The sequence below is a fragment of the Clarias gariepinus genome, chromosome 2 (genome assembly GCF_024256425.1).
Source record: "Clarias gariepinus isolate MV-2021 ecotype Netherlands chromosome 2, CGAR_prim_01v2, whole genome shotgun sequence".
Lineage (NCBI taxonomy): Eukaryota > Metazoa > Chordata > Actinopteri > Siluriformes > Clariidae > Clarias > Clarias gariepinus.
Genome location: NC_071101.1, coordinates 27,594,285 through 27,612,877, shown reverse-complemented (window position 1 = coordinate 27,612,877; position 18,593 = coordinate 27,594,285). Strand labels below are relative to the sequence as shown.

At 37.9% G+C, this 18,593-nt stretch overlaps 3 protein-coding genes across 12 annotated transcripts; 1 reads left to right on the top strand and 2 right to left on the bottom strand.

Moving 5' to 3' along the window:
• Positions 1–18: 18 nt before the first annotated feature.
• Positions 19–7,515, bottom strand: ccdc77 (coiled-coil domain containing 77). 5 transcript variants are annotated; one of them, XM_053488762.1, is made up of 12 exons: positions 7,380–7,515; positions 6,738–6,790; positions 4,993–5,176; positions 4,720–4,862; positions 4,405–4,501; positions 4,233–4,314; positions 4,075–4,160; positions 3,714–3,862; positions 3,336–3,582; positions 2,778–2,903; positions 919–1,071; positions 19–448 (listed from the first exon to the last, which is right to left on the bottom strand). In XM_053488762.1, the coding sequence occupies exons 2-12, from the start codon at positions 6,770–6,772 to the stop codon at positions 302–304; spliced, it is 1,449 nt and encodes a 482-aa protein (XP_053344737.1). In that variant the 5' UTR covers positions 6,773–6,790; positions 7,380–7,515; the 3' UTR covers positions 19–301. The 5 variants fall into 5 exon arrangements, with proteins under 5 accessions (XP_053344737.1, XP_053344743.1, XP_053344750.1 ...); XM_053488768.1 differs by having other exon boundaries at positions 5,870–6,790; positions 7,380–7,472; XM_053488775.1 differs by having other exon boundaries at positions 5,912–6,790; positions 7,380–7,472.
• A 70-nt stretch (positions 7,516–7,585) lies between these two features.
• hdhd5 (haloacid dehalogenase like hydrolase domain containing 5) lies at positions 7,586–13,074 on the top strand. Of its 2 annotated transcripts, XM_053488808.1 has the most exons (9): positions 7,586–7,872; positions 8,762–8,769; positions 9,080–9,278; positions 9,369–9,481; positions 9,875–9,968; positions 10,798–10,831; positions 10,929–11,103; positions 11,540–11,728; positions 12,160–13,074. In XM_053488808.1, the coding sequence occupies exons 1-9, from the start codon at positions 7,768–7,770 to the stop codon at positions 12,566–12,568; spliced, it is 1,326 nt and encodes a 441-aa protein (XP_053344783.1). In that variant the 5' UTR covers positions 7,586–7,767; the 3' UTR covers positions 12,569–13,074. The 2 variants fall into 2 exon arrangements, with proteins under 2 accessions (XP_053344783.1, XP_053344773.1); XM_053488798.1 differs by lacking the exon at positions 8,762–8,769 and having other exon boundaries at positions 7,586–7,863; positions 9,072–9,278.
• A 54-nt stretch (positions 13,075–13,128) lies between these two features.
• LOC128516344 (ras-related protein Rab-19) lies at positions 13,129–18,456 on the bottom strand. 5 transcript variants are annotated; one of them, XM_053490550.1, is made up of 5 exons: positions 18,384–18,456; positions 17,790–17,865; positions 17,301–17,489; positions 15,617–15,800; positions 13,129–13,674 (listed from the first exon to the last, which is right to left on the bottom strand). In XM_053490550.1, exons 2-5 carry the CDS (start codon positions 17,838–17,840, stop codon positions 13,406–13,408), a joined length of 693 nt encoding a protein of 230 aa, XP_053346525.1. In that variant the 5' UTR covers positions 17,841–17,865; positions 18,384–18,456; the 3' UTR covers positions 13,129–13,405. The 5 variants fall into 5 exon arrangements, with proteins under 5 accessions (XP_053346525.1, XP_053346527.1, XP_053346526.1 ...); XM_053490552.1 differs by having other exon boundaries at positions 17,790–17,843; positions 18,384–18,454; XM_053490551.1 differs by lacking the exon at positions 18,384–18,456 and adding an exon at positions 17,955–18,203.
• Between the last annotated feature and the right edge of the window lie 137 nt (positions 18,457–18,593).

The window sequence follows — 18,593 nt, the reverse complement described above, 5'->3', positions numbered from 1 at the left end:
ATCTGACTGATCTGCAAATGGAGAGAATACTTTATTATACAAAACTTTTTCAGTCAAAAGTATAGTACAAAAGATTTCATTAACTCCATTTGAAAAAAAAATAACTAAAACAGATTTCACATTTTAAAAAATGCTAGTAAAATTTCTACATGGCAAAGTACACAAATAAGTCCTCTGATGTGTATGGCTACTGTCTTACGTGTCAGGGTTATGAAATAAAGACGTAATCTTAAATTACAACCGATAAAGTCATCACTGAGTTAAATTGGTACAAGGGACAAGAATTTCCATATTTTTACATTCAGCAGAATCTCAGTTCATTCTCCTGTTCGTATATCTTTGCTTTAAGCCTTTTTAATTCATCCTGAATTTTCTTGGTGCGGGCGTTAGACTGTCGAACTTCATGCAGGATGGCCAAGTCCTGATCAGGGCCCACATTAAGAGTCACCTGAAAAACGGAAGGGATTGAATCATGATTTACATAAGAGCAAGATAATCCTCAATGGTCTACAGTTCAGCTCAAAAGCACAATGTCCATCAAATTACACAGGTTTTGTTAAAATGATAACAGTTTTATGGTTTTTATGGTCAAACACGTGCTCTTCCATACCTAACTTATTCCTTTTGTCCATAGTTTACACCACAGTGCTGCTAAATTCTCCTTTATTAGCATGGCTAACAGCAATTTAAGTCACAATTCAAATTCCTATTAATCTGCTTATTGGTATCATTATATAGCTTATAAATCATTGATACAGTAATATTTTGTCTAAGGTCTAAATTACATTAATGGAAGGAGTCAGGCGTCGGTGCTTTGTAAGTTAGTTCTATGTAAACATTTTTCCAGTAGCTACGCAATGTTTCCTCAACTCAAAAGATGTCTACATTTTTTAGTAATTTCCCCAACTGGCTAATCACCTTAAAGAGCTGCTTCTCCACATCTTTGAGTTTCTGTCGCAGATGCTTGAGGTCAGTCTTGAAGCCCTCCACCTCCATGGATCTCCTCTTCTCCAGAGCTTCATAACGCCGAGTCATTAACTGGAGACGCTTGGCCATCTTGTCTGAACGATCCTGCATGCCCAAATATACAGTACACATCACATCATACAGTGGTGTGAAAAACTATTTGCCCCCTTCCTGATTTCTTATTCTTTTGCATGTTTGTCACACAAAATGTTTCTGATCATCAAACACATTTAACTATTAGTCAAAGATAACACAAGTAAACACAAAATGCAGTTTTTAAATGATGGTTTTTATTATTTAGGGAGAAAAAAAATCCAAACTTACATGGCCCTGTGTGAAAAAGTAATTGCCCCCAGAACCTAATAACTGATTGGGCCACCCTTAGCAGCAATAACTGCAATCAAGTGTTTGCGATAACTTGCAACGAGTCTTTTACAGAGCTCTGGAGGAATTTTGGCCCACTCATCTTTGCAGAATTGTTGTAATTCAGCTTTATTTGAGAGTTTTCTAGCATGAACCGCCTTTTTAAGGTCATGCCACAACATCTCAATAGGATTCAGGTCAGGACTTTGACTGGGCCACTCCAAAGTCTTCATTTTGTTTTTCTTCAGCCATTCAGAGGTGGATTTGCTGGTGTGTTTTGGGTCATTGTCCTGCTGCAGCACCCAAGATCGCTTCAGCTTGAGTTGACGAACAGATGGCCGGACATTCTCCTTCAGGATTTTTTGGTAGACAGTAGAATTCATGGTTCCATCTGTCACAGCAAGCCTTCCAGGTCCTGAAGCAGCAAAACAACCCCAGACCATCACACTACCACCCCCATATTTTACTGTTGGTATGGTGTTCTTTTTCTGAAATGCTGTGTTACTTTTACGCCAGATGTAACGGGACACGCACCTTCCAAAAAGTTAAACTTTTGTCTCGTCGGTCCACAAGGTATTTTCCCAAAAGTCTTGGCAATCATTGAGATGTTTTTTAGCAAAATTGAGACGAGCCTTAATGTTCTTTTTGCTTAAGTGGTTTGCGCCTTGGAAATCTGCCATGCAGGCCGTTTTTGCCCAGTCTCTTTCTTTTGGTGGAGTCGTGAACACTGACCTTAATTGAGGCAAGTGAGGCCTGCAGTTCTTTAATTGTTGTCCTGGGGTCTTTTGTTGCCTCTCGGATGAGTTGTCTCTGCGCTCTTGGGGTAATTTTGGTCGGCTGGCCACTCCTGGGAAGGTTCACCACTGTTCCATGTTTTTGCCATTTGTGGATGATGGCTCTCACTGTGGTTCGCTGGAGTCCCAAGGCTTTGGAAATGGCTTTATAACCTTTACCAGCCTGATAGATCTAAATTACTTTTGTTCTCATTTTTTTCTGAATTTCTTTGGATCTTGGCATAATGTCTAGCTTTTGAGGTGCTTTTGGTCTACTTCTCTGTGTCAGGTAGCTCCTATTTAAGTGATTTTTTGATTTAAACAGGTGTGGCAGTAATCAGGCCTGGGGGTGACTACAGAAATTGAACTTTTAACTGTGATAAACCACAGTTAAGTTATTTTTTAACAAGGGGGGCAATTACTATTTCACACAGGGCCATGTAGATTTGGAGTTTTTTTTCTCCCTTAATAACATAATCTTCATTTAAAAACTGCATTTTGTGTTCAATTATGTTATCTTTGACTAATAGTTAACGGTTTTTGATGAGCAGAAACATTTAAGTGTGACAAAAATGCAAAAGAATAAGAAATCAGGAAGGGGGCAAATAGTTTTTCACACCACTGTATGTATACCATTTAGAATTTCATTGGGTGCTGTCACATTTGTCGACTTACCTTAAAGATCTCTCGGCCCACGTCTCCCTCCTCTCGCATCTGTGCCATCTCAGACTCCAGACCTACACACTGCTCTCTGTACATGTCTGCTAGCTTATGAGCTTGTTTTAACTCCTCTTGTAGCGCCTAAGAAAAAACAACAGAGCAAATTGTAATGACAACAATAACATTTATTAATTTTATATGTTATTAGCTGTTTCTACTTCGATTATTTTGTGGATAGACATATCCATGATTAAGTGAATGAACAAGGAAAGTTCAGAAAGAAAGAAAAAGCATTACAAAAAAAAATTTTTTAAATAATTTTTAGACCATACTTCTCTATACATGCTTGCTGTCTATTAGTCTTGGTAGCCTTTTTTTTTTTTTTTTTAAGTAAATGAAAATAAGATCTTCCAGACAGCTTGTGCTTCTGAATTCTTTAAAGAGTCATCTACCAAACTTCCCCAAAAATGTAACAACGGTTCCTCATGGAGTAAATCAGTGCAATCGGAAGTGGTCACTGGTATGGTAAAATAGTTTTTAAATTTCAATCAATCACAGTTTCTCTGCTCTTACCCTGATCTCATCACGATGCATCTGCCTGCTCTCTGTTGTAGGTTGTGTCAGGAGCGATGGGGTTGTGACAGCTCTTCGCTGCTCTTGGAAGCTGCATGTATCCCTCAATCTCTCCTGATACGAGTCCTTTTCTCTCAGAAGCCGGTCCTTCTCCACCATCCAGCTCTTCTCATGAGCTCGACTTTCAAACTTCAGCTGCAGGAAGTCCCGGGTGCTGTCGTAGAGCAAGTTCTGTGTGCGCTGGAGTCTGAAGAGGACAATTAGCAAGAGCGGCCTGAGTACTGTACATACAATACTGAATGTAGACAGCTGAATTTTTATTAAAATGTTAGGTCATCAGAAAATGAATAGGAGGATGTGTCGGAGTGATGTAGTTACTTCTCAGTTAATGCAGATACTCTTTCCTGGTCTCTCTGCTGCTGCACCTGCTTCTCCTCCAAGTGAATTTGCCTGTCTTCCAGCAGAGATGCCACCTGCTCTTTAGCCAGTCGTGTCTGATCTTCCAGCTGTGCCTGCAGTGCCGCCACCTAACAAGACCAATCATGACACACTTCCTATCATTAAAAACACCAATGCTTGTTTAAACTAACATTCAGTTTCCTTGACTGTGCTGGAGAACTAAATTGACAGCAGTGAGAAACAATAACCTCAATTATGAAGCACAAATGTGTGCAAGCTGCTACATTTTCTCACATTTCAACATTCTTAATAACTTTTTAAAAATTAGTTTAACACACACCTGTAGTAAAAGTGTCTGGTTATCTGCCTTATACTGCTCCGAGTTTGTGTCCTCTCCTCCACTTTTGGACAGTCTCTTACCCCCCTCTACAGGAGAAAGATTGAAGTGGTGATCTTGAACAAAATTTAGCCATAAGGTCATAAAAAGTACAACAATACCTTTAGATGATCCAGGCCTTGGCTTTGCCACATTTCCATACTCCAGATTTCTGGATTGGATTTTCTTTTGTGGAATAGTGACCTAATGAAATGTTTGGCAGGAAGCAGATGACATTTACTGTTACCAATCTGCAACAAATATCAACTAAAATAAAAAAATTAACCTTCTAACCTTGTGTGGTGGCTCTTTGTGAAAATAAGTGATCTCTCCTACATCTGGGCCAACCAGAGCCAAAAGGTGCTGAATCTTTTTCCGGTCTTCAAGCTCTCTAAATAACAAAGGCAAAAAATATTTAATTTTAGCAGTAAAAAAATTAAATACCTGATTATTAAATCTTTTTAATTTGGCAACATTACATACAGTGACAATGGATGTTTCTTGGTTCATCTTGTCACATTAAGCTTTTTACTGATTTTACAAGTTTTAAATCAAATCACTAAGTGATTAGTTTAACTCATACATTTTAGTACATTGGGTTTAACTTACTTGATCTTAAGCCGGTCGTTCTCAGCATACAGCCGAAGAACCTGTTCTCGCTCTTGAAAGAGGTAAACCTGCATGTCACTCAGAGCCTTCTGCAGTTCCGCGATCTCCTCTTCCCGCTGGCGCACTTCCCACTGCAGCCTGTGCTATAAGTTTAAACACACGTGGTTTATGTTGAGAGAACTTCATATTCATACATCAGTACAAATACAAATTCAAGGACAACACAGGAATGCATACACACTTTCAGCGACTGTTCTCACTGTCAACACTTACCTGGTCTTCTGTAGTGCTCTTGTACTTTTCAAGCAGCTGAAGAAGGTCATCGTGTTCTGCGTCAAACTGAGCCAGTTTCTGTCTGTAAAACTCCAGCAGCTCTCGAGACGGTCTCAGATAAGCCAAGCGTTCAGAGGTGGGAGGCAGCGGGGAGTCCATCTCCTGATTGTTCTCGCAGTTAACCCTGACAGAAAATTAAACAAAGAAGAGTGAGCTTTTAAAACCCAGGTTTAAACTTTCTAGATTTTTTGAAGTCTTACACTGCTTATCTACTTTATGTTCCAAATTATCATAGTCCAGATAAAAACTTTGTAAAACCAAATTTGTATAACAAATTAATAAAACAATCCAATTCAGCTTGAGACTCAGTAGTGTTTTACATTAGTGCTGCACGATTAATCGCATAAAAATTAAATTGCAATATGGACCTGTGCAATTCACAAAAGGCTGCAATTTATTACAGGTGATAGACACAGTTTGAGATTTTACATAGAGTTTTAATACTTTTGAGGTCATAAATATTTTTAATGATGCTGAAATATCAAGCTCATGATGCCATTATTTTCTGTTAGTAATACAAAATGGTACATTTAATAGTTAAACATAGCGTCTGCAATTTTCTTCAGTTAAACAAGGAGAAAACTGAGGTCATTGCATTTGGAAAAAAAGATGAGGGTCTGAAGGTGAATGCATACCTTTAGTCTAGGGGTCAAACAACTAAAAATCAAGTTAAGAATCTTGGGGTGATTCTGGAGACAGACCTTAGTTTCAGTAGCCATGTCAAAACAGTTACTAAATCAGCATACTATCATCTTAAAAACATTGCAACAATTAGAGATTTTGATTTCAGTCAAGACTTGGAGAAACTAGTCCATGCCTTTATCACCAGCAGGATGGATTATTGTAATGGTCTCCTCACCGGCCTTCCCAAGGAGACCATTAGACAGCTGCAGCTCATCCAGAACGCTGCTGCCAGGATTCTGACTAGAACCAGAAAATCTGAGCACATCACACCCGTTCTCAGGTCCTTTACACTGGCTCCCTGTAACATTTAGGATAAATTTTAAAGTACTTTTACTCGTTTATAAATCACTTCGGACTGCTACGTACGAACCGACTGCACTGTATTTCATGTTTCTTATATTTTTAACTGTTTTATTGTGACTCTAAATCTAATTTTAAGTAGTTTTAAAAGTGTCACTACAAACTGCTATTTTAAATAAAATTATAATTTTAGAGTGGATGTTTTGGTCTTAATATACACTGCATGGCCAAAATTCTGTAGACGCTAAACCTTCACACTCATGAGTGCCGCCATCCGCCCCAAGATGGCAATAGGAAAAAATCTTGAGAGAAACCAGACTCAACAGGGAACCCCTCCTGATTTGATTGATGACGGATAGCTGATTTGCAGTCATACTGAAAATTCAGTGGAACAGGAGAAGTTAACATGCAGTCCAGGTTCATCACTGGAGGCTCAGGTTATCAATGTCCCTTTTTAAAACTCCAATTAAACTATGGCAGCAATGTGTAGTATTACGTTTCATTTAAAGTAGTCGCACAATCGTTGATGCCATTCATCTGACAGTCAGAAAAGAGTAATTTATACATTATAAATATATTTTATGTTGATGTTTATGTATACATTTCTGGGACTCTCTGTATATACAGTATAAGATAAGATGTACCTTTATTCGTCCCACAAAGTAGAATTTTCCGTGGCACTACTTGGACTAAATACCTACCCTTGTCTTAAACGCTGTCGTGTTGGTGACTCCATCAAACTCCTTATTATTACCTGCAATAACAAGAAACAACACAGTCACGTAAACAGATTAAGCTGTTTGATTTGCATTAACTTAACGTACTTCACATACCAATTGCGAAACTGTTCCAGGAGCTGGTTATTAGTAAAGTACACAGAAATACCAAAATGAATATGTTCACTACATTAAGCTTTAGAGTGAAACAGTCGGAGTGAGGGTTTGTTAAATCCCGCGCGGTTGTCGGGCGGCAATGACGCAGAGCAGTGACGCGAAATTTAAACTGACAAACCGTCTGAGCTACACCGGCCAACCAGCGAGCTCAACTGTTTCAGTGAATTATATATTAAGCTTTTATGTATTTACTATGCTGACGACCTTCTTCAGTGACTATATGCTGACTATTCATTTAATCCAATCGAAAAGAAAACAAATCCCCTGACCAAATAACTGAGTTAACGTTAGCTAACTTTAAAGCTACAGTAGTACAAACAGTGGAGACCGTTATTAGAGCTGCAAACCCAACATGTTGCAATGTAATTTTGTTATATATGTTTATATACTGTTAAAATGCGTTTTAATTGCCACTATTTTTTATATATTTGCTGTATTGTTAATCGTTACCTGGTAAAGGTTGTAAAAACCTTTTGTTTTTTTGCCCGTTAATCCGGAAGTTGTTCAGTAGCATCAATACTGCGCCTTTTATGCGCAAACACGCAGACAGAGGTTGCTATCAGCTGACGTTTGTCGATGACATCTTCGCCATTCATTTGTCTTGTTTTAAATAACCGGTACTTGGAATATTGTTTGATGAACAAGACAGTCACATGTTTTCTGTAAATAAATAGTTAAAGCTGTTAGTTTCTGCATCTTGAAACGATGGTCAGGTTGTAGTAGGTAGTTAGCCGGATAAAGTGTTCAACTAGTTTAGCCAACTGTTTAGTAACTGAAACTACTACCTATGTGTCAGATACTGAATCAGGTACCTGTTTAGTTACTGCACAACAAAGAAATGGCGGAATCTATCTGGAGACTGAAGATGCTTAAATTCGGGTGGCAGGCTCTGAGATCCAGCAGAGCAGCCACTCACACACGCCGCTACAGCAGTGTAAGTTCAGCCGTTCACATCGACTTCTCGTCTTGGTGTGGAGATTATTGGAGTTGTTACTATTATTGTTATACGGAAGTTACTATTTTGTGTGAAAATAACAGTGGTGTGTGAGAGAACCAGTAATTATGTATAATGTCGATCAATTAAAGGATTGGCAGTAGTCAGGGGAACTACGGTTTCGGTTTGTTTAGTTGTTTGCTTGTACGCATGCGCATTTCACCACTACTGATATACCACGGCGGTTAGAACTAGAAAGAGCCGGCTGTGGACCAGGACGCGGCCTTTAGGCCTCGTTCACACTGTCAGCCCAAATGCGATCTTTTGGCTGATCCAGTTTGGCATCCGTTTGGAATCAGATTGTGTTCATGTAGTCTAAACAGAAAAAAAGAGACTAAATGGGTTTTTTGCAGATCCAATTTAAACCGCATGGAGAGGTGGTTTGAAATCAGATTCAGATCGTATTCCTAAATTTGTCTCAGTCTGAATGCTCTTCCCACTTAAATAGGATTTCAAAATTTTCATTAAGTCACTTGGAATGTGATGTGGAAGTTTAATTCCACATGATCATGTGGTATGGACCTGGATACATGGTTGAAGCATGGAAGAAATAGAGATGTAAATGGGGAACAGTAAGAAAAATTCCCTAGGAAGAGAATGAAATGTCTTGATAGCGCTTTAAAGGGAATGTGATATATTTTCTTCTCTTAAATGTCCAGTTGTTATCTGTCTTTTGTTATGAGTCACCAGTATTTGCTGTCACACAACACACCTGCTACAGCATACCCATGCCTCAAGTGTCATCACCACAGCAACCGATGTAGATACATTACCCTGACCGTTTGTCGGATTTAGGCTGAACAGAGCCATGTCCGTTCTGATTACTTTTAAATAATAGTGTGGACAGTCAAGAACAGATTTATGAAACAAATCGAATTTGCCTACAGTCTGAACAAGTCCTTAGTGTGCACACATGATGGTTTACATGATTTGTATAGCTACCTGTTTCTTCAAAGTACACACAGAAAAAGAAAGTAAAGTGAAACTAACACAAGATTCCTTCTACTGTTAAAAAAACATCTGAGGGATGTTTTTGCACATCAAACCACATTAACTTCATGTGTTTATTAGGAATATTTGAATATTTTAACACTTTCCAGCAACATAATTCATTGAGACTGACTGACATTTTTAAAATGCTGTTTAAGCCTTCCAGCAAATCCTTTGGTTTGCTTTTTGACATTGATGGGGTCCTGGTCCGTGGAAGAACCCCTATTCCAGCAGCCAAGAAATGCTTTAGAAATCTGGTGGATGGAAATGGAAACTATAAAGTCCCGGTGGTGTTTGTTACCAATGCAGGGAACTCAGTCCGGCAAACCAAAGCAGAGCAGCTATCTCATCTTCTAGAAGTAGAGGTCAGTCTTAATATTAACCAAAGTCTATCTTGTCTTAGAAATGAAAATACACCTCTTAATGTTTTTTTGTTTGTTTGGTTGCTATTTTAGGTGTCACCAGATCAGGTCATGTTGTCCCACAGTCCCTTACGAGTCTTTAGTCAGTTCCATGAGAAGCGAGTGCTTGTGTCCGGACAGGGGCCGGTTGTGGAAGTTGCACACAAGTATCCTTAAATATCTGTTTATTAGTAGCGGCACCCTCAAAGCTTACAAATGCACCACAGTCACTACTTTGTAAAGGAGAACCGGTACTTCACAATTTCTTAGGTTGTTGTTATCATTAAATAACCTCAGTATAAAAAAATACACTGGGAGCTTGCGCAGCAGTCATCTGAAATGAGACTTACGATTCTTTGCATTTTTTTCCCTTTGTATTATGTACATTTAGGTCATTGCATTATTGGTTGTTACTTAATGCACAACTTTGTACTCAGTGGCAGACAACTCTTTAATGTTGTGCTGCAGCTACACTGTCATAATAATTACTGTTGTTAAAACAATCCAGGCATTTTTGTTTTGTTTGGTTTGGTTGCTGACTTTAACAAAATCAACTTCAGTTTGGGCTTTCAGAATGTTGTCACTATTGATATGCTACGAGAGGCATACCCTCTACTGGATGTGGTGGATCACAATCGCAGACCCAAAGATGTGGTAAGTAACAATATATTCAAATTTATCTGATAATTTACATGATAGTTTTCACATTTTATATATATACACACAAGGTGAGACAGAATAACGGGAATTTTTGAAATGCATAATGGAGCGCCATCACACAATGCACGGCAATCAATAACCGTGTGATCTCAAGGTTCAGTAACATTCCCTGGCCCCTTAGATCGCCAGATTTATCTGTTTGTGATTTTTTTTCTTGTGGGGCTACCTCAAAAGTAAAGTGTACACGACTCGACCAAGAACCCTGGATGAGTTAAAACAGAGAATTCGGTATGAAATTCACAGTATCCCAGCTGAGATGTTGCAGCGGTCAATGAGCAATCTCAACAGCAGATTTCAAGAATGTATTCGTACAGGAGGACGCCTTCTAAAGGACGTAATTTTTAAATAATGATAAATTTCATTAATGTTTCGTAAATGGCAAGTTTTAGGTTTCAATTACTATGACCAATTTATTTCTTTTATCACTTCCAGTTTTATTGGATTGTAAAAAAGTTCCTGTTTTTTGTGTCACCTTGTTTGTGTGTATATATATATATATATATATATATATATATATATATATATATATAAGTAAATATATACACTGCATATGGTAAATATATACACTGTACACATTAAAATCCTTTAAACTACTTTTCCCATTTTTTATGGAATTCCAACTATTATGTATTCATTTAGTCTGCAGTCTACACTTAAGAAGAACAACACATTTTTAGAAGCATTAGAATAGGGAACCTGGGAAATGTCATTGTTTGCAGTTTTTTGAGCTCTAAGTGTAAATTGCACATTAAATACTTTTTAGGTTCCTCCATCTAAAGACCTTCAACCAATTGAAGGCAAGTATTACTGCACAAGTTCACTTTTCTATTTTCATGTTCATTTATTGCCTTTACCTTCAGTTCCAATTAGATTTCTCTAAACTTTTATTTTCAGCTGTCGTTCTGTTTGGGGAGCCAGTCAGGTGGGAGACTAATCTTCAGCTGATTACGGATGTTCTCTTGACCAATGGGAAGCCAGGAAATCCGGTGACATCACTGCATTACCCACATATTCCAGTTATGGCGTGCAACATGGACCTGTTGTGGATGGCAGAGGCAAAGAATCCACGGTCAGATCAGTTTCTTAGTAATAGGTTTTTTTTAATAGAAATTAAATAGGGGAAATTAAATGCAATGGCCCAGTAATTCCACCTCTGATGGGGAACCAAGGGTGGAAATTTCAGTGTGTCTATGAGCTCATGGGTAAAAGGACAGGTAGCACTTGCTTCTCAGGGTTGTATGCCACCCTGTGACGCAGCATGAGCAGCAGTTTGAAAAAATTTGGCCAGCTGGCTACACATTTCTTAGAGAAATTACATTAGTCTTCTCAATTCCTTAGAGATAAAATCTCTTGCAAAATGTTAATACAAATACAAGTCTGTGTTTGTAGTTATTATGTCTAAATATCACATTATGGATACCATTCTTATTTAAGGCATGATGGTTAAAATCAAGTAACATTCGGTTTAAATGCCAACTTAATGCAGTTTTGTCATTCCTGTCAAGATTCGGTCATGGAATGTTTCTGGTGTGTTTGGAGAGCATCTATAAGAAGATCACAGGTTGTGACCTGCAGTATGAGGCCCTGATTGGGAAGCCCAGTGTGGTGACCTACAACTACGCAGAGTTACTGATCAGACAGCATGCAGAAAACCTGGGCTGGACAGAACCTGTCCAAAGACTTTATGCCATTGGGTGAGTAGAGCCTGTTTGTGATCTAATTGCATAAAAAAAAACACAGATGATAAGCTAGGCCTTGTGCTGTGCTGATATCAGCTGTGTTGACAAATGCACCACATAACAAAACGTATCTAAAACAAAAGAGAATGCAAGTTTGTAAAAAAGCAAGAGTGGTTTCAGCATCTTCATATCTTTGAAAGAATGTCTGAGGGCCTTTAGGATTAATCATGATGTTGATCAAAATTATACTTTGTATAATTGTTTGTATAATTATATAATTTGCTTTTTGTTACTCAAAGCAGTGTTAATTTGGGTGACAACATGAATGACTGAAGAAAACATAGAGTCCATGTTTTTCTCTTTCTGATCCTTATCCTCATCACCTTATATAGTATTTTGGACCTTTAGGGATGATTTTAATCCAACAAAATTTATGTCTCCAACAGGGATAACCCTATGGCAGACATCTATGGTGCAAACCTCTACAATCGCTACTTGCAGTCAATGCACCATGCCAGAACTCAGGTACAGGCACAAGGTGGATCAGTCAGCCACGTAGCAGGTGATTTCCACTATGAAACAGTTGATGATGCAAAAAATTCAGGCAAGGTGATGGTCGGAGGCTCGTATGAGCACCGTCTACCTGAGAGCTGCAGCTCCATCCTGGTGTGCACAGGCGTCTATAACCGAGAGCAGGAGCTCTCACCTGAGCAAACAGTCACAGAGCAGCGCATCTTCCATGGTCACCGGGATTTCCGCTTCGATCCGGTCCTGACCCAGCCTTCTTTTGTAGTTCAGGATGTGCTCGAGGCAGTGGAGCTTGTCTTCCAGCTAGAGGGATCAAGTCTGGAATAAACCAGAAGCTTCTCAGGCTCCCAACAAATACATTCAGACAACTAAACAACAAAGCTGAAGATCTCATACACTGGGTACATGGCACATAAAGAATTGCAGTGCTCCTCCAGATGAAGTACAGTATACTGTACTTTAATGTATCTTACATTGACTGCCTGACATTGTAGCTACAAGATTAAATAATAATGTGCTAATTTTTCAGGATTTGTAGCAATTACATAAAAAATTGAACTTTTTATTAATAATATATTAATTAAGCCATATTTTAGTTGAAGCAGTTGTTCTTATAGTGTGTTTTAAATTAAGTGCCATGTTTACTATACTATTTTAAGTAAAGGCATTTTTACCATATAGCATTGTAACATTTCCCCTATGAATCATTGTTTTATTTTTGGATGTGAAATCTCAGTTATTTTTTGGTTTAAAAAATGCCCTTTTTTCATGTGTTGTTTAAAAATCTACAAGCTGTCTGGGTTTTATGCAAATAAATATAATAATGCACTTAAGCCTAAGGTGTTTTGTTCTAAAAGTCATCAACTTGAAAGCATAATCATCGTTTTTCCTTTTTATTATCATTAATGAACACATTTTTAAGTTAATTTTTAAGTTAAAATTTAAGTTAAACTATCATATTGCACACAATACAAAAGTGTCCCCCTGTATGCTGTATACATGTGACAGCATGCAGTATGTATGTGAAAAATGGAGTGCATCTGTAGCCATTTCTCCTCTGAAACAAACATCACTGTACTAATGCGGTTAATACTTGGGTTTAGAGAATGTTTTAAAAGTCCTAAAGTGGTCTCAAAGAAACCATTAGTTTAAACATGCAGTATTTTAGCAATCACAAGACTTCTTCTCTAGGGACTCCACTTCATCGACTGGGTGAGTCTCAGAGTATAGAAGGAGATTTGGGGAATCTTCCTGTGGGACTAAGCCTCCGTTTCGTACCATCAGCTCCCGCGCCATTAGCTCAAAGGCTTCATGTACGTTATGTTTCTCCTTAGCAGATGTCTCCAGGGCGGCCAGAGCACCCTTCTGTTCAGCCAGAGTGCAGGCATCCTCAAACAGCACCTGACGCTGGGGCTGCAGATCACATTTATTACCTGGGGAGAGAACAAAAAACAAAAAGTTGAGCCAGTTTTGTTAAGGTCATGTTACTCCAATATACTTGTATGTAACCTTAGATATTACATACAACAAAAACATGAGAAAACATTAGTACCATATACTTTTACTGGAATATGCCTATAGATAAATAAACTTATTCTGAGCTCTTGTTGTACTTGTTCATTATTTCACTCCAGATTTATTTCCCCTTTGCTGTGGTTATAATTCCCACTCTTCTGGGAAGGTGTTTGACTAAGTTGCAGTCGTTGTTCCAATTTATGCCAAAAGTGTTCATTGAGGTTGACGTTAGAGACAAACAGGTTTGGACCTCTTAGTTTCAGTGAATATAAACTTTAATCCTACAGGATATAAATTAATTCAAAACAATTGTGTGTGTTTTTTAACGTAAAAGGTTTGGATGGGGTTCAATGTTGCATCAAGACATCCTTATTCAAAAGTAAATCAAAAACGTAATTTTTTAAACAATCAACTTTTGAATGATCAAAAGAGTCTGAAGCATGACCAGAAGAGGGCAGTTCATGCAGGAAATAAAAAATTAACTGAGATTGTGTATGTGTGCCCTGTGATGGATTGGCATTCATGTTGGAACAGGAAAGGGGCCCCAAACTGTTCCCACAATGTTGGAGCACGAAATTGTCCAAAATGTCTTGGTATGCTGAAGCATTAAGAGTTCCTTTCACTGGAAGTAAAGGGCCGGCTCCTGAAAAAAACAAAAAAAAAAAAAAACACCCGTTCCAACATGACTGCACCAGTGCACAAAGCAAGGTCAAAGACATAGATGAGCGAGTTTGTGTGTTGGAGAACTTAACAGTCTTGCACAGAGTCCTGACCTCAACCAAATAGAAAACCTTTGGGATGAATTAGAGCAGAGACTTCTCGTCCAACATCAGTGTCTGACCTCACAAATGTGCTGCTGGAAAAATGGTCAAAAATTCCCATTAACACACTTTCGCTCGTGGCTCAGTGATTGGTGTCTCATCTGCCATGCAGCCCATGCCAATGGATGCCCTTACTGATGCAACCGGATAAAGTGGGAGGGTTGCATCAGTAAGGGCATCCAGCGTAAAAACCTGTGACTTGTATGTGCGAACTGGAAGGTCCGCTGTGCAACCCCATGCCGGGAGCAGCTGCAAGACCAACAACAACTCTCCTTAACTTTGTGGAAAACCTTGCCAGAAGAGTTGAAGCTGTTATAGCTGAAAAAGGTGAGCCAACATCATATTAAACCCTATGGCTTAAGAACTAGATGTTACTGAAGTTCATATGCATGTGAAGACAGACGAGCGAACACTTTTGGCAATATAGTGTACTGTATATTGGAATACACTTCTAGCTTATTTTTCCCCCCAATCTGTCAAAAGGCATCCATATCAATAAATTAAAAATATTTTTTTTTTTTCCGAAAATAAAACTCTTTGGTCTAACTACTTTTCCCCAGGTAGATTGTCCATTAAATTGTTTATTTTACCCATTTGTCTTTTTCATCATAATAATCAACCTACAGAGTCTTGTCTGTTCTATAAACCACTATTATATAAGTGTTGCTTTATGGTTTTACAAGAATTTTATTGCAGACTGTGAGATAAAAGTCAGTAATTTCCTACATATTTTATTAGCCTAATTATTCTATCTACGATTTACCTCTACTCATCATTACCAGTAACCCATTTCATACAGACTACAAAAATTAGATTTTCAAATTAATTTATCCTGTAGTGTTAGTGGTCACAAAGTGTGATCTGGGAAGCATATTTGGTGTGTATGTGGCTGCAGCAAATAATGTCTTTAAAAACAATTAACAATGACCAAGTAACTGGTTTCTCATAGCACTTATTTAAACTGGCTTCCAGCACAAGGTTCACCTGAGATAAACTTCTTAAACACATAATAATAGTAATAAAATACAATGATCCATACCTATAAGTACAAAGACTACATTGGCAACTCCATACTGTTCTACTGCATGTATCCAGTGAGGTAGCGAGTCAAAGGTGGATCGGCGTGTCAGGTCATAAGCGATCATGGCCCCATGAGCACTGCGGTAGTAATTCTGTGTGATGGTGCGGAAACGCTCCTGGCCAGCCGTGTCCCATATTTGCATCTACATTATAAATATTTAATAGGAGTAGTAAACAACATATTTGTATAGTTTTAACAACATTTTGCAAAAGAATTCTCCAAAAACAGGATCAGACGCTCATATTTCTACAATAACTAGCTAATAGCTACCAGATTCTTGGGTAGAACAAAATTAGAGCAAACTAAGTTTGCAATTTTAGTTCACAAAAACATGTATCTAACAATATAAGACTATAAGTATTCTTCTAACCATTTGCTCTAAATAACTAGAACTGAAAATACCGGACTGTTGGCTTTTAACAAGTTGCAAGCTAGTGATACAAATGCTGGACCTAAATGGTTTAAAAATTATGAATCTGCCCAAATGGAATTATTCTTCTACTTTATATAACTGCTCGAGTACAGGTTACCAAACTCTCATCATGGAGAACACCTGTCTTGTACATCTTATCAAAATAATAATAATAATAACAATAACAACAATAATAATAAACTTATTTTACTAGTAAAAAAATTAAGTAGAAAAAAAATGCTTTAGCACAAATACATTTCTAAAGACCTGGAAAACTAAAATATTGTCCAGACCACTTGCTTATATTTGGATAAGGGTCCTGTCGGCTTATATAGCCGTCTCATTTTAGCCAATCTCAGTCTGAAATCAAGAAGCTAACAATTCTAACATGCTGATATGAGAGCGACTACACTAAACTTGTTTAAACATAAATACTAATAGAGCTGAGAGCACACACGAGCTTAATATGAAAAAAGGAAATCAACAGCACTTATTATGAACCTAACTGTAAGTGTTTATAGAAGTATAATTTGGATTCCTGAAGGTAATAACTCCTGAAGAAAAATGTCTATGTACAGTATTCCTGAAATTGCTAGTTGCTACCATGGTAACCGTGGGGGGGGGGGGGGGGGGGATCACTGTAGGATCTTAAGTTGGAGCTTTGTGCACACTGACAGAAATAGAGGTGTGGGTTCAAGAAGATATGAAACAAAAACTTTATCTAAAAATCTTTTTGACAAAACCCAACACACATTTAATTAACACCGTTCTGAATAGTGTTAGAGAATTAACATGGTACAGATGTGCTATGTGCTTTGGGAAACTGAGGAGTCAGGTTTAGTCCTTATACTGTACTGTAGCCACACACACCCACTGCTAATTTCAGGTTGTGCAAATTCACTTAATGAGAAAAGATAACATGCTTAGAAATGGGCATTTGTCACTCAATGAGTTTAAGAACTCATTATTTAAAAAAATATTTAACATTCAAAAAGCTTCATATGAAATAAGTAACACAGGACTTAGATTTTGAGGAAATAGTGTAAATAGTTTAGCTCACACAAAGGCTATTACATTGCAACTTTCAGTGATGACCTGTAATCATAAGGGTACTAGAAATAAGGTAAGCGCTACTTTCCCTGAATATCTCTCTCTCTCTCCTAATCTCTTACTACTTGTCAATACATTTTCTAAAAACAATTATAACCGATTTGCTGATTAGGTACTCACCTTGACCTTCTTGCCATCTATATCCATGGTATGCACAGTGAAGTCTACACCAATAGTGTTATGCTGTTTTTCTCTGAACTCTCCAGACTTGAAGCTGTGAATGATACAAGTCTTTCCCACGTTGCTGTCTCCAATGAAAATAATTTTAAAAAGGAAATCACAGACGTCCTCTTGCTGTGCTCCTGTGGACTGTGTAGTCATGATCAAGACCAAGATTGTAACACACCAAGAGCTTACACATCTGCCTAATCCCTGTGGTTTGCTTTGAACAATTTTAATGGCTTTTTACACTTACAGTAAACACGATCATCGTTCTTATTTTAAAAAGCGATACAGTTCTCCTGTTGAAAAGTAGTTTGAAAAATTAAAAACATATTTAATTATCCGACTACTTTAAACTAAGAATAGGCTGTAAGAACTGATCACTGCTTCTCCTTTGTTCTCTTTCCTGCTTAACACAAGCTAAAATGTCAACAAACACACCCCTACCTGTCCTGGTAACTGAGATTTCCATTTGCTGGCCCATTTGCACCACTGCATTGCCTGGAATTGTTTTTAAGCAAACCTTGGTAACCAGAAAAAGAACACACAGACACCTTTTTTCTTTCATTCACTTAAACTAGCATTTAAAACATGCACGAACAACAGTCTCACCTTGCAAAGTGAAAACAAAAATACTCATACATGTTCCATATAAGTGTCTTGGGAGGTGACCTTTGGTCGGGAAAGCAGCATGTAATCATCTAGCTTAGTGACGCATGCGTTGTCTCGGTCTAACCCACATTTTCCTTATATGCTAAGTAGGAGCTCAGCTTTCACAAGAGCATTCAATACTTTCAATTACAGAGACATTCAAAGACAGAGAATTACAGCAGATCCAGACAAACTAAAGATGTTTATGCAGCTTTCTCTCCCATTGTCATCTTATACCAAGAACATTCCAGTTAACATAATAATAATAGTATCATTATCATTATTATCATTATTATTAATAACAACAATAATAATAATAATGCCTGCACTGGAAGCACTGAATATATGAAAGAAAAAAAAATAACCTTCAAGTGAGAACTGATACATTACCTTTGGTCCCAGAAAGTTTCTTTATGTAATAAATTATGATGTTAATGCTATCCGAGTGTGTATAACCCTCTTCATATTCGGTCCCCCACCCTTCCACCCACACACAGACTCGTGTCATCAGCACAGTTCACAGAGCCACAAGGCACTGCCGGGCACTGGACAGTACACAAGTGTGTGAAATGATCATCTGACATTTACTTAAAGCCAAAA

Excerpts from the sequence above, each read along its gene's own strand:
- ccdc77 (XM_053488762.1), bottom strand. The coding sequence starts at position 6,772 with ATGGAGTCACCAACACGACAGCGTTTAAGACAAGG. Across the intron at positions 2,904-3,335 it reads TGCATCGTGATGAGATCAGG|GCGCTACAAGAGGAGTTAAA; the intron begins GTAAGAGCAGAG and ends GTTTTTTCTTAG. Across the intron at positions 1,072-2,777 it reads TGGGCCGAGAGATCTTTAAG|GATCGTTCAGACAAGATGGC; the intron begins GTAAGTCGACAA and ends TTGGGCATGCAG.
- hdhd5 (XM_053488808.1), top strand. The coding sequence starts at position 7,768 with ATGGCGGAATCTATCTGGAGACTGAAGATGCTTAAATTCGGGTGGCAG. Across the intron at positions 9,279-9,368 it reads CTCATCTTCTAGAAGTAGAG|GTGTCACCAGATCAGGTCAT; the intron begins GTCAGTCTTAAT and ends TTGCTATTTTAG. Across the intron at positions 11,104-11,539 it reads GCAGAGGCAAAGAATCCACG|ATTCGGTCATGGAATGTTTC; the intron begins GTCAGATCAGTT and ends ATTCCTGTCAAG.
- LOC128516344 (XM_053490554.1), bottom strand. The coding sequence starts at position 18,035 with ATGCTGCTTTCCCGACCAAAGGTCACCTCCCAAGACACTTATATGGAA. Across the intron at positions 17,844-17,984 it reads AAGACACTTATATGGAACAT|GCAATGCAGTGGTGCAAATG; the intron begins GTATGAGTATTT and ends AAACAATTCCAG. Across the intron at positions 15,801-17,300 it reads TAGATGGCAAGAAGGTCAAG|ATGCAAATATGGGACACGGC; the intron begins GTGAGTACCTAA and ends TTTATAATGTAG.